We start from the raw sequence: 15,361 nt of genomic DNA, 5'->3' as shown, positions 1-15,361 counted from the left end.
CAATAGTCACAAATAATATAAAATATCTTGGCGTGACTCTAACTAAGGAAATGAAAGATCTGTATAATAAAAACTTCAAGTCTCTGAAGAAAGAAATTACAGAAGATCTCAGAAGATGGAAAGATCTCCCATGCTCATGGATTGGCAGGATCAACATTGTAAAAATGGCTATCTTGCCAAAAGCAATCTACAGATTCAATGCAATCCCCATCAAAATTCCAAATCAATTCTTCAACGAATTAGAAAGTGCAATCTGCAAATTCATCTGGAATAACAAAAAACCTAGGATAGCAAAAACTCTTCTCAAGGATAAAAGAACCTCTGGTGGAATCACCATGCCGGACCTAAAGCTCTACTACAGAGCAATTGTGATAAAAACTGCATGGTACTGGTATAGTGACAGACAAATAGACCAATGGAATAGAATTGAAGACCCAGAAATGAACCCACACACCTATGGTCACTTGATCTTCGACAAGGGAGCTAAAAACATCCAGTGGAAGAAAGACAGCATTTTCAACAAATGGTGCTGGCACAACTGGTTGTTAACATGTAGAAGAATGCGAATCGATCCATTCCTATCTCCTTGTACTAAGGTCAAGTCTAAGTGGATCAAGGAACTTCACATAAAACCAGAGACACTGAAACTTATAGAGGAGAAAGTGGGGAAAAGCCTTGAAGATATGGGCACAGGGGAAAAATTCCTGAATAGAACAGTAATGGCTTGTGCTGTAAGATCGAGAATTGACAAGTGGGACCTCATGAAACTACAAAGCTTCTGCAAGGCTAAAGACACCATCAATAAGACAAAAAAACCACCAACAGATTGGGAAAGGATCTTCACCTATCCTAAATCAGATAAGGGACTAATATCCAATATATATAAAGAACTCAAGAAGGTGGACTCCAGAAAGTCAAATAACCCCATTAAAAAATGGGGCTCAGAACTGAACAAAGAATTCTCACCTGAGGAATACCGAATGGCAGAGAAGCACCTGAAAAAATGTTCAACATCCTTAATCATCAGGGAAATGCAAATCAAAACAACCCTGAGATTCCACCTCACACCAGTCAGAATGGCTAAGATCAAAAATTCAGGTGACAGCAGATGCTGGCGAGGATGTGGAGAAAGAGGAACACTCCTCCATTGTTGGTGGGATTGCAAGCTTGTACAACCACTCTGGAAATCAGTCTGGCGGTTCCTCAGAAAATTGGACATAGTACTACCGGAGGATCCAGCAATACCTCTCCTGGGCATATATCCAGAAGATGCCCCAACCGGTAAAAAGGACACATGCTCCACTATGTTCATAGCAGCCCTATTTATAATAGCCAGAAGCTGGAAAGAACCCAGATGTCCCTCAACAGAGGAATGGATACAGAAATTATGGTACATTTACACAATGGAGTACTACTCAGCTATTAAAAAGAATGAATTTATGAAATTCCTAGCCAAATGGATGGACCTGGAGGGCATCATCTTGAGTGAAGTAACACAATCACAAAAGAACTCACACAATATGTATTCATTGATAAGTGGATATTAGCCCAAAACTTAGGATACCCAAGATATAAGATACAATTTGATAAACGCATGAAACTCAAGAAGAATGAAGACCAAAGTATGGACACTGTGCACCTTCTTAGAATTGGGAACAAAACACCCAGGGAAGGAGTTACAGAGACAAAGTTCGTAGCTGTGATGAAAGGATGGACCATTTAGAGACTGCTGTATCCAGGGATCCGTCCCATAATCAGCTTCTAAACGCTGACACCATTGCATACACTAGCAAGATTTTGCTGAAAGGACCCAAATATAGCTGTCTCTTGTGAGACGATGCCGGGGCCTAGCAAACACAGGAGTGGATGTTCACAGTCAGCTATTGGATGTATCACAGGGCTCCCAATGGAGAAGCTAGAGAAAGTACCCAAGGAGCTAAAGGGATCTGCAACCCTATTGTTGGAACAACATGATGTACTAACCAGAACCCTGGAGCTCTTGTCTCTAGCTGCATATGTATCGAAAGATGGCCTAGTCGGCCATCAATGGAAAGAGAGGCCCATTGGACTTGCAAACTTTATATGCCCCAATATAGGGGAATGCCAGGGCCAAAAGAATGGGAATGGGTGGGTAGGGAAGTGGGGGGCACTATGGGGGACTTTTGGGATAGTATTGGAAATGTAATTGAGGAAAATATGTAATAAAAATATTAAAAAAAAATAGAAGAGTGAAAACAGTATTTCTCTCTAAAGGTTTGGATTGGAGTAAAAATAAGGAACAGAGAAGTCATAAAAATAAAACGAGATTTCAGGCCCACAACATTAAATAATTCCAACTAAGAGGTGCCAACTGTTAACTACCATGACTGTATCCTTCCACCAAGGCTACTGTGTCATTTGCAGTCCCTTGAACCTACAGGCCATACTTATATCTCACCTATGACTGGCATAAACTTCAGGGAAGGATATAGCTAACCAACCTCCCCTAACAAAAAGGAGACAGATTACACCCTACATCCCAGTGAACTGAGTCTCAAATCCTTTAGGATGAAATCTGATGATAATTTTTTTTTAAGTTAAAATAAATGGTACAAGGAGTGAAAGGAAAGGCTGATGCTACAGGTTTCAGCTCGCTCCAGGAAGCCTTCCCAAAGCTCTGCCACACTTAGCAGAGTCTCTTTCTGCCACAGCTCTGCTTTGCATTCAAACCCAGTTGCCTTCAAGTGCAGAGGCTGGATTTGGCAGGATCTCAATCACAGGGCTTCAGAGACTGCTTTGAATCAGCTGCTTTCTTAAGCTGGGCCATCTCCTCTGCCAGCTTACCTGGCTAGGAATTGGGTCCAAGCAGAACACATGCAGGCCTGTGCCTTTCTGTCCTGCTGACAGCCCAATGTGCTTAGATTCATGTGTGCTTTGGATTCCAAAAACAGCCCAGACACACTACCACATCTGCTGGTTCTTTCTGCCTCCACAGACTATAAGTGTTGAATTAAAGTATGCTGTAGTGTTGTGGGTGAGGGATGGGAGGATGATTCTATAGTTTTAGGAGTTGCCTAGGAACAAACTCTTAGACAAAATAACAAGAGTTGGAAGTCCCCCCCATGCCTTTGTCTCTGTGTAGTTGGGTGCCGAGAGCCCATGCATCAGTACAGACCCATTCTGATAGACTAACCCTTGATTTTACATTCAATTCTCAGACAAACAGGGCTGAGGGCTTTTGTGGGTTAGGCTAGAATATTCAAAGTATTTATGGTTTTTTTTTTTTTTTTTTGTAGAGAAAACACAAAATCCTGATTTGGGGAGTTTGGTTTGGCACTTCATCATGAGTTTGTTTATTATTCATCATGAGTTTGTTTGTGTTCATGGTATTTAGGGAGGTGGGAATATTTTTCTCCTGAGATTCTAGGTTCCACTAGAGCTAAAACAGGATGTTCTTTTGCATATGTCTGAGATTTTCTTTTCCCCTGGTCATACTTGCAGCAGATTTCTTGTTAGTTCCCAGGGTGAGTGCAGACTAGAGATGCTGGGAAGATTGGGATGTGAGGAGGAGGCCTGCAGACAGATACTGTGGCTCTGACTGAAGAAAGTAAGAGACAAGGATGTCTGTGAGGGCTCAGTGTCTCTGGATTCATCTTTTGGCTCACAGCTAGGTTGGGTGACTGACAGGAGGGTAGAAAAATCATTTTCCTGGAGTGGAACTGATTCAAGATGTTATCCCACTGCTACTCGGATCGGTTTGGTCAGTGGTGCCTGCATGAAAAACTTCTCATTTGTTTTGATGGCTCTAAGCTGTCCGAGCTACCGAAGCAAGGTATAAAGATGGCATCTAGTGAGTTTCTCTCTCTTTTCATATTAGAAATAACAGAATCAATTCATACATTTTCAAAAAGTGTTCCCAAACACTTTAGCTCACATCTGAGGATCTGTCTGTCTGTCTGTCTGCCTGCCTGCCTGCCTGCCTGCCTGCCTCTACTTTACTGGCCCATACCTCTTTATAGTATCAACCTCAAGATAAATAAGTAGTGTGTTTGGTGCCAAACTACCTCATCTCTGTGTGCCTTAGGCAGGGGTATGTCTGTGGTGCCTTTCATAACTAGAAGGTGGGTAGAGTCAGTCTTTGTTGTTCACTTAAAGTTTTTGTTGTCTGTAAATTAAACACTCAGATAGGCATTAGAAAGTTCTTATAGTCTATTAATAAGCATAAGCAATAAGGAATTACTTTTTATAGTTTAGGAATCTGGGTTCTATATCATTATTGTCTTAAATTATTATTATATACTAAGAAAGTCTTGCTTATTAATTGATTGATGATTGATTAATTATGCAGAATGAACTGCGTCAGGAATTCTTCCACCTGAGAAGCTGTGAACTAAGCCTATTATACTACTCCTAGAATGGAGGAGACTTAGTTTAACTAATTTGCTGGCTGTTCCTTGAGCAAGGACTGAAGCCAGGACATACTGAAGGAGGCTAGCTCGGACTAACTGCCCTCCCACATTTTCCTTCCCTTCCCTATCATCTACGGAGTGGAACATATCATTCTCAGGTCCTTGGATGAAAGTCTAAGACAAAGGGTCTTCACTAACCTTGCAGCTTGTCGTTGGCTTTCCCTGGAGGTTCATGGAGGAAAGAAAGACAAGAAAGTATTTAACTCTAACATTTAAAATGGTGATGTTTTGTTGTATAGCACAGTAGGGTAATTATAGTTGACAATGATTAATCATGTATTTCAAAATATCTAGTAGAGAAGATTTTTGGTGGCCCTGGCACACACACACACACACACATACACACAATGATAAATGCTTCAAGTGATAGATACACCAATTGCCAATTGTCCTGGTTTGAGAATCACACATCATATAGATGTATTGAAATATCACAGAGCATCCTGTAAATTATGCTGATACTGCATAGTAACATTGGGAGGAGAGGAAAGGAGGACTTGGCCAGGGAATGAAACTTAACGACTGGTGATGACCACGTTTCCAGATGTTTGTCTTCCTCATCAAGTGTCATCTCAGACGACATGGATAAAAACAAAAGAGCAAGTTCCCTCATTTAGTGTAATTAATTAATTCTTATAGAGAAACCAAGTATTGGAGGCTCTTAAAACACAGTTTTTTAAAGCACAAAATAAGATTCAGTGGTCTTCCCTGGACTACAAGCTCATTGTTACAGTATCTGGGTAGCCCTCTAACTCCTTCACATGTCACTTTCTGAAGTTTCAGTCTCATGTCACCTATTCAGGCTCTTCTGATTCTCAAACATGCCAACACGACCACCGGGACATTGCATCTGTGATTTTCTTTGCCTCCAAAGCCTCTCCCTCATATAGTCACACAGTTTTTCTCACTTCTTTTCCCCAATTTAACACACTACATTAGAAAGGTCCCTGAGACCTCCTCAGTTCAAATATTACTCAAGCCTCTGCACACACTCATGTATGCCCACAGGCACGCTCACATGCTCTCACTCAATGGGAATCTCTCCACACCATCCGACTGAGAAATCAGTGGAGGACAAAGTCAGAAGGGCATGAAGCCTTCACCTTTTAGCATAGTACAGCTGAATAGATCCTGGGGTCTTTAAATCAGGATTATCTCCTTCTGTCCAGTAGCATGAAAATGTCTCCAGTTCAGGGGAACGGCACTTGGTAAATCGAGGTTTTCCAGAAGAACCTGCAGAATAAGAAGAAAAGGCATACATGGAGTGAGGAAGGACATGTGACATTCCCAAGGAACATAACTGCTGAAGTGTGTAAACTATGGAGATAAAGCCAATCTCTCTGGGAGGTGATACTAACATCTGGAAAGGCACTTTTCTGGGCTCACCTTCTCAGCAGCTATTCCTTTCTACTGTCAGTCATCAATTTTGAAGCCAAAAAGTTGTGACTTTATTTCCTGCATTATTCTGTAGGGCCTGTTTAAGACCCAGAGCTAGTGGAAAGGTTATGAGGGCAAGTAGTTCATTTGAAAGATGAAAGACATGCCTAGGCCTAGAAGTCTGATAATAGGCAGAGAGGAGAAAAGTCCTAAGGAGGAATGCTTAAGCCTAACAGTGGCATTGCTTAGCATCTACTGTAGCATCCCAGAAAAGAATGTTGCAATTCACAAGAGTTCAACCTTTGTACCCTAGATTAATTCCCACTTGTACAAATGAGTGTTGGAACTGAAGATGTTCCACGTTCTGAAGAAATTTTAGCATTAGCACTGCTTGTACTCAAAAGATCTTGGAAGATCATTGGTAGTCATTTCCATTTCTTCTTTGGATGTGTGTGTGTGTGTGTGTGTGTGTGTGTGTGTGTGTGTGTGTGTGTACATGAGGGTGTGTGTATCTGTGTGTGTTTGTGTAGGCCAGAGGTTGACTGTACTGGCTGATTTTGTGTGTTAACGTTACACAAACTGGAGTTATCATAGAGAAAGTAACCTCCCTTGAGGAAATGCCTCCATGAGATCCAGCTGTAAGGCATTTTCTCATTTAGTGATCAAGGGGGGAAGGCATAGCTCATTGCAGGTGGTACCATCTCTGGTCTGGTAGTCTTGGGTTCTATAAGAAAGCAGGCTGAGCAAGCCAGGGTAGGCAAGCCAGTAAATAACATCTCTCCAAGGCTTCTGCATCAGGTCCTGCTTCCTGACCTGCTTGAGTTCCAGTCCTGACTTCCTTTGGTGATGAACAGCAATGTGGAAGTGTAGACTGAATAAACCCCTTTCTCCCCTACTTGATTCTTGGTCATGACGTTTGTGCAGGAATAGAAACCCTGACCAAGACAAATAATTACCAGCATAGAGGGATATTTCTGTGACAACCTGACCATGTTTTGGGGAAGACTATGGAAGGATTTTGAAACATTGGGCTAGAGAGCCATTGGGTATTAAGAGCTCTATGGGATGTTCTGTAGGATCTTGGAATTAGAAAGTGATGTTGGTTATACAAAGTTCAGTGTGAGGTAACTTTTATGCAGGTATTGATATTCACTGGAGTTTGGTAAATGCTCTAAAAGCTGGTGAATTCTATTTGCTTACTTCTCATGTGATATTTTCAAGAAAATTTGGAGACTTGTAAATAAGTTATGTTATCGTCACTTTCTTAGCTCCATTTTGATTTTTAAAGACTCATACAGTCCCAAATTTGACTAATATTTGTAGCAAAGAATGTACGTTTTGTGCTGAATCTGAATTATTTCTTATTTTAATACTACAATGTGTAAATTATACAGTCCAAGTCCCCTGTGTGAACATAGCAAGTATGTCCACAATTTGACAACTGTGGCATTTACTTTGATTGTGAGATTGGACAGTTTCCTGCTTGTGGCCCCTGATGTGTTGCTATGATATCTTACCATCTGATTGTAAAATTATTTTGTTAAAACAGCTAATAAAAATACAGTTGTTTTTTAAAAACCTATTTAAAATATGTAAGGCAAGAAGTTATGAAGTTCACTAACTATAAGGTAACAAAATTCCTTGATATCTTCTATTGGGTAGTCACTTTTGCAATTCCAAAGCCATTACTATTAGTTTGGGCCTCCACTGTCCTGGGAACAGAGTTTTATAATTCACTGCACAAAAAACACTGCTCGATCCCTTGTCCATATGAAAAGCTCCCCAGTGGGACTTAGCTGAAGCAATTCTATGTGGAGTTGTCAGGTCCTTTGAAATTCAAATTCCTGCTAAGAAATCCACAGACAGAAATAAAACTTACATGTTTGAATTTATTGAAGAATTAAGTAAATATTGATGCTTATGTTCCATCCTTTAAAATTCTGTTTAGTTGGTAATTTATGGGTCAATGATTTGTTTGTATTTTGGACTTTTAAATGTTTCCCAGTGGCTTTCATAAGTAGCATTTGGCGGTTAATTTAGGAGCCACTAGGTCATATCAGAATTTCCTTTCTGAGAGTCAGCAGGCATTCTGTTTGCAACTATTCATTGGAGGGTCTTGTCTGAATTTCATATGTCAAGTTCTTAGCTAGCAATGTCAGGAGAAAGAAGTGTTGGAACATTACAATGCAAGCCTGACTGTATAGCAATGCCTTTGCAAAATCAAGTTGACAGCACTGAAAACTTGGAATCTGAAGTTAGAGGGGGCCTTATTGCTAGAGGAAAGCAGTGGGCAAATGAGCCCTGACTCTGTTTTTTTGTTTGAGAACATTAATTCTGAATGACAATGATATACCCTTTTATATATAACCTCATCTTTCTCTTTTAAAAACCGTATCAAAAATACATTCTTCTCTCATACAATATAGCTAAATTACAGGTTTCCCTCCCTCCACTCCTCCTGGATCCCCCTCATATTCCCTTTGCCTCAGATCCACTCCTGCTCCATTTTCTCTTCAGAAAAGAGCAGGCCTCCAAGAGCCAAGAGCCAAATAGGACAAAACAAGATAACAATAAGACAAGGAAAAAGCCCTCCTATCAAGGCTGGACAAAGCAAACCAATAGGAGGAAAAGAGTCCCAAGAGCAGGCAAAAGAGTCAGAGACACAGTTCCAAATGCAATGAGCACACTTTTGTAGTGAGCACATGTGATGTTAGTTTATGTCAGCATAATCTAATATCACCTGGAAAGGGTCTCATTGAGAACTGTCTATATTAGCTTGGTCTGTGTGGCATGTCTGTGGGAGACTATCCTGATTATGTTAGTTGAAGTGGGAAGACTTGTCCACTGTGAGTGGCACCATTTCCTGGTTAGAACATGTAAGAGTGAAGGAAGGCAGTAAGAAGAGCACGAGTATGCATTTACTGTCTCTCTGCTCAGCTCTTACTACCGATGTGACTGGCTGTTTCAAGTTCTTGTGGCTTGGTTTCCATATAATGCTGGACTGTGACTCCTTTTTATGAGGTAAAATAAACCCTTTCTTTCTCAAGTTGCTACTGTTAAGAGTATTTTTATCACATCAACAAAAAATTAAGTAAGATAACACACTAAAAGATTTTGGTTTTAGGGTTGGGTTCCATTCATTTGTGCATTGCTCAACAATCACTGAGCAATTACTTATGGGTAGTCAGTAGATTAATAATCTTTACTTCCTTAAGTAGCATATTTAGTCCAAGGATTATGGCAAACAAGACAGAACATTTTACATAGAGAGGTTGGGTTCACCTCTGAGAGGGAAAAACTATTAGTTACTGTTTCTTAGTAATTTCTGCCCTGCAAATATTCTCCTGTTATGTGGAATTACTATCACTATATTTTTGAGTTCTTATGTATAAAATATGTATATATTTTAAAATTGGTTTATGTGTACAACACACTTCTATTGTATAAAAAGAATGACCAACCTGGCAAATACAGTGATACATTTCATAGATATGTCCTCTAAATCACAGAAAAGAAAATAGTTTCCTTCTAATCCTTAAAAGTGTATTTCAAAGAACACAGTGAATTGCATTCTCTTATGTGTGTACCACTAATATCATCCTTAAAATACTCAGGTATATACTGGTGCTACGTGCTGCTAGGTGACACATCATTGTCCTCAGCCAAGAGTTCTCAAGTAAGGTTTTGTTTCCTTTCCATTAGACATTTGGCAATGACTGGAGACATTATGGCTTGGTAGAGAGGTGATGCTGGCATCTATTAGAGATGTGAACAATGCATAGGACAATGGGCATGGCAAACAAAAGTCTGAACTGATATCAGTCCTGCCTTGTTCCAAATAAGCTACAGCATGAGAGTACAGAATACTTTTCTAAAATTCAAATATATGCACATAGAATGAAATAAACACACAAATATCTATAGCTTCAATCTCTCCTACTCCATAGCTTATCTAAATTTTGTTGTTGTTCAACAAAGAAAAATATTTTGCATTTTTATTTCCATAGGATAGTCTTGGGCAATTCATGTCAGATATTCAATGTTTCATTTAATTTAGAAGCATTTATGAAGCCTTGCTGGCACTCTTAAGTTGCACTAAGAAACACAAAAATAACATTGTACCTGAATTCTGATTTTGAAGAGTTAATGGGCTGCAGATAAAAATAAGGTATGCACATATTATAAAACAATGATTGCTTTAGTAAATCAGAGAAAGAAATGGTTACTAAGAACTGAAGGGATTCTATGAGGATTGTGACCTCAGTATACCAAGGCTAGAGGAAGGTTTCAAAGAAAAGGAAGGAAGGAGTAAGCAGTTCTATCTAGTTTCCTGAGATGAAAAACAAGCAGATGAATTTACTAACCAAACATCATCAGTAAGTGTTATGTTAGAGTTAGGTTTGTTTACCCATGTATCTACTAGACTAAGATCATTATTCTAGCATGCTCTGACCATCTGTCTCTGCATATTAAGATTGAGACTGATGGGACTAGATTTCACTATAGCAGAAGGCATCATGCAAACCTGAAAAGGATGGTGGCAACCAATATTTCTACCTAGCTGTGACACCCATGAGCCACATCAATAACTAGTCTGGGGCAATGACTTTGGTGCAGTAGTAGCACACATACTTTAGTGATAACCAACGGCTCTCTCTTGAATTTAAGACCCACTCAACAAGAGGGAAACCATGGTTGATATTGGAATTTTCAGTGCTAATGAAGTCATGATTGTTAGTGGAGAATCTACAACTACTTCTTTACTAAACCATCATAATCTCTAACACCAATCTATAAAACATTTGTCCTTACTGTGTATAAACATACATAGATAAATGTCGTCTTTACTCCTGGCCAACAGATCAAGACTACTTCAGAAAAACCACAGCCAATCAAAATACAATTGTAGAGTCCAATCCCAATAAATATATCTATAAAATACCTCCACACCTAAGACTCAGAGAACATTGCAGAGGAGGGGTTGGGAGTACTGTAGGGTCCAGAGGATCAGGGAGTTTTCTGTGAGATTGTGTCTCCTAGGGATGTTAGAAAATATACCCACAATGTCTTATTACCAATATGACCAAAACATGAACTGAACAACAGACATGCCAAAGCGGATGAGGGAAGAGCCCACGAATCTTCAACCCTATACAAAGAACTATAGGTGACTGAAGAAATCTTGGAGTGGGAGAAGTGATTGTCTCCAGAGAAAAGCACATCAATTGACTATCTAATGTCAAAGAGTCAGCCCTGAAAACACACATACAAGTAACATTATACAGACTGAACAGGCTATATTTAGAAATGTACGTGTGTGTATGTATATGCATATATGTATAAATACATATATACATGCAATAATGATTAATGAAAAATGAGGTCATGAATTTGAAGGAGAGTGAAGAGGGGCATATGAGAGGGTTTGGCGGGGTGGAAATGGAAGGGAGAAATTTTGTAGCCATATTATAATCTCAAAAGAAAAGAAAAGAAAAAAGATTGAGATCTGTGGATTGGGTACCTTCGTGCTAACTCTTTCCAATTGGACTAGTGGGTCTAAGTTCTGGCAGCATATTATGATCACTTGGAATATTAAAAAGAATACCTTGGAGGACTAATTTAATTAGATTAGGGTGATGCCTGAGCATTGTTGAAATGCTCCAGGTGATTGTGATGTGTTGAGGATCACTGAATAGAACAATGAGCTTCTATATTACACTAGCACAACAATGGGTTTCTCAAGTGTTTATGCTGAAAGGCCCTTCAGATACCGAGTCTTGGGGGAAAACATGCCAAATAGGGATTGCATTAGCAAAGTGAAGCAGCATGTACTGAATCCTGGGGAAGCGGGGTGTGGGGGGCACAATTCCATGTAATGAAGATGCAAAACTGCTTCTGTAGCTCTCAGAGGATGGCAACAGGGTCAGCATGACTCTCTGCTGTCCATGATTGGTTTGGCACCTCTCAAATAGATCAGGTCTTGACTTCCACTGGCATGGAGTGGACATGTGAGCTCACAGCTGTGTTCCAGGGTTTCTCCCATTGTAGTTTTTAATACACTACAAGAGTTCAGCTAAGAGTCCCACTGTGTAAGTTGCTGAGTCACGGAAGTTAGTGTAAGAGTCTTGGAAACAGATCCTGGGAGCAAGGCTGACTCTCAGGCTTCAGCTCTGTGTGAGTCCAGAGAGAAGAGTTGTGGTAAGCTTTGGCAGAGAGTTACAACTGCCCATAGATCACAGCATTAATATAGCCATGGAAATATGAGCTTGGAAACTAGTGGGATTTGAGATTGATTCTCAAATGTACAACTTGCTAGCAGAATTATAGTCCTTATTCTTTATAGTCACTGAGATGTGAATTACACTGAGTACTTGACTTGTGGACTACTACCAGGACTGAGGAGAGCTACACACTATTTCTAGTGCTTTAGTAGATCTAGATACAGCTGCAAATTGACCTTTAAGGAAAAACAGCAAAACTTTACTTGATCTTAGTCCTCATAATTAAAATTAAAATAAAAATACTTCATAATTAAAATATGAATCCTTGGCAAGGTGAAACTCCTCATAGCTAACCAAAATGGAAGCTTTTTTTTTTTCTATTTGTCTACTTAGAATTTCCATATTAAGTGTCTAGAATCCAACAGAACTTTTTACACCTCTGCACTTTGGGTATTTTAGACTAGGTAATCCATGTTCCCAGTGCCTTATTATGCATTTGAAATATTTAACATCATTCCTACCCTCTGCCTAGTAGATGCTAGGAGCATTCTTTGCATGACGGCCATGTCTCTCCACATTCCCAGAATTTACATCTTGGGCAACAGAATCACATTTGGTGATAATAGCTTCTGAATGGAAATGTATCACAGGATTACAAAACTATTCTGATTACTTTTAACTTGAGTAATTGAAAAATATTTTTGTGTAAAGTATATGCATGCTATTTGTGTGTGTGTATGTGTGTGTGTGTGTATGTGTGTGTGTTGTAGGTATGCACATTTTATGGTGTATGTGTATGGAAATCAGAGGACAAGCTTCATTGTTGGGTCTCACCTTCTGCCTTGTTTGAGACACATTTCTTTGTTCTTCATAATTGCCTATACCAAGAGAGATGATCCATGAGCTCTGGAGTATTGGAGATACATGCTGTTGCACCATGGGTTCTGGAAGTCTGAATTGAGCTCTCACACTTGCATGGCAAGTACTTTGTCAACTGAGTCATCTCTTCTGTCTTACCCTATCCCCTGACTTTGAATATAAGCAGAATATTTACTGAAGCATTGTGTAAAAGTATTCTAGAAGAGATTAGGTTCCGACTGTATGCCATACTCCTAGCATGTGCTTTGTCATTTCATACACACACTTCTGTGTATAAAATATTGTGTGTTAGTGTTGTGATCCTAACTTATAGCTAAGGGGCTGCTTCTGAGAGGTCAGATAATTTCTTGACAAAACACAGATGCAGTAAATGGTAAAGCTGGAACATGAAACCACAATTTTCTCACTTCAAAGTTCTTCTCCCCATATGGTATGCTGTAGGATTTTTCCTTCTTGGCATTAAGTTCAAAGAGTTATAAGCATCTATGAGCTGCTAGATAGCTGTAGAGACCAAGGCTAGAGACTAAGTGCTGTGGACACAATCTGAAAACACCTTATATTTAACCTTTTACTCCATGTATGTAAAATAAATGGGAAAACATCATAATTATGAGAAACATATGCAATGCCTTCAGGATGTGCCAGATTTATTTTCACAGAAATGAGAAACTGAAGATGTCCCAGAATGAAAAAACCTTCTGACTGATGGAGAAAATAAGAGTCATAAGAACCCCAAATGAAACATTGTAACATATACTGAAAACACTGTAGTGTTGTTTAAATAAAGGGGATGCAACATTCTAAGCTAGCTTGGGAAATAGGTTATTTACAGGAACTTACTTCTAAATTTCCTTGAGAGGTCAGGAGGCTGGATATATATATATATATATATATATATATATATATATATATATATATGGCCTATATATTGGTGGACAACAGTCCAGGGACAGCTCTCAAGAATAAACTCACTGCCTGCATTTGGTCCTTCCTTTTCCAAGTCAGGAGCTCTGCTCACTTCTATCTCATAGAAATGACATTCATATTCTCATAGAAATGACATTCATACAGGCACAGAACTGTCTTCTGGGACATGGCTTTGGCTTATTTAGAGTCATAGATTCTTAGAGCTTGAAGGTAGCCAGACTTGCCATTCCATTTTACCACAAGCAGAAAAAGATGCTATCTAAAGAGGGACCGAAATTCCAATGATCCTGTGGTTGGTAAAGAGTGATAGTGTGTTCTACTGCCTCTATGAAGTAAAAAGCATGGTTTCTGTTGTTCTGTGCTTATTATGTACCCAAAAGTTGCAAAGCGTAATTAATATCCAAGGGTACCATTTTCAGGGCTTGGCTTGCTCTTGAGCCCCTAGACTGTATGACAGAAAATTATGATGATTTTTAGGTCACAGTGATAAAGTGGAAGCTTATGAGAAATCAAAATGAAGAGTCATTCTGAATAGTAAGTTATGTTCCAGCATCCAATGAATTCAAATTTCAGATGTCACTCTATTTCAATACACTAGGTGGCAGCAAATAGGTATTTAGGTACACCGTCAATAGACAGGCAGACTGGAAACAAAATGAAACTAAGTCTTTGGGTTTAATGAAAGGGGATTAATTTCTTGATGCTCTCAAACATGCACGCCAAAGCTAGAGCTCTTCTCATAAGCTTTCTTTACAAAGGTTGCCCCTTACAAACTATTAGTGGTGGACAGCTACAGCTTGGATTGCTTGGAGCTGTTCAGGCTGCTGTTTCCTGGGGAGGCGTGGCAATAGGCTATGTATTTAAAGAATGGAGAGTAACAGTCAGGGAGAGGGAATGGGCAGGTTTAAGGGAGCATGTTGCAGGATATGCTCCAGAATCAAAGGGCTGAAAAATAGATGTTAGCAGACTGGTGGGGAATCCTGGCAACAGAGATATTTGTTAAATTAAGTAAAATTAGTATCTACATATTCAGCCATAGGGATCCAAAAGATTATCTAGTGTTGCAGTTGGTTATTTCTAATACTGCGGATCAGACCCATACAGAGTCACTAAGCCCGTGTACATGAGTCACATGTCACATATGCTATGGGAGGAACTTCACAGAAAGAGTGGAAGGGTCACAATTCACAGTGCCTGTTCATAAATTCATCCCTCATCTCTTGGCATTGCAGAAGTTTTTCAGGCTCTTCTTGGCTAATTTAAAGGCTATATGGACTGAAAAGATGTAGCTCAGCTATAATTGTCTTGTAATAAAGAAGTGGCTTAAAAGATTCATATAAAGAAATTTCAAATCAAAGATGAGCTGATAATGTTGTCTCACTGATCAGAATGCAGCCGATGGCATGCTCTTCATAGCCTTAGAACAAGCTCTCAGTTGCTCCAAGCAAATCCAATGGACGGTAGCCTCCCAATCAGGACAGACTCTGAAGACTACTGGAACAGAGATTA

The 15,361-nt window shown here is 39.5% G+C and overlaps 1 protein-coding gene across 6 annotated transcripts in view; it reads right to left on the bottom strand.

Moving 5' to 3' along the window:
• Nucleotides 1–15,361, bottom strand: part of Ghr (growth hormone receptor) — a 275,056-nt gene that overhangs the window by 29,276 nt on the left and 230,419 nt on the right. For all 6 annotated transcript variants that reach the window (XM_021182903.3, XM_085831502.1, XM_029469880.2 and 3 more), the window contains 2 exons: nucleotides 5,552–5,681; nucleotides 4,587–4,610 (listed from right to left, as the gene is read on the bottom strand). In XM_021182903.3, the coding sequence (XP_021038562.1) occupies nucleotides 4,587–4,610; nucleotides 5,552–5,681 (154 nt within the window). The remainder of the gene's footprint in view (nucleotides 1–4,586; nucleotides 4,611–5,551; nucleotides 5,682–15,361) is intronic.

Source organism: Mus caroli, unplaced genomic scaffold, assembly GCF_978045245.1.
Source record: "Mus caroli unplaced genomic scaffold, Mus_caroli_1 scaffold_16, whole genome shotgun sequence".
In the NCBI taxonomy this organism is placed as follows: domain Eukaryota; kingdom Metazoa; phylum Chordata; class Mammalia; order Rodentia; family Muridae; genus Mus; species Mus caroli.
Note: the sequence above shows the minus strand (reverse complement) of the source record. Positions and strands in the feature narration are given on the sequence as shown.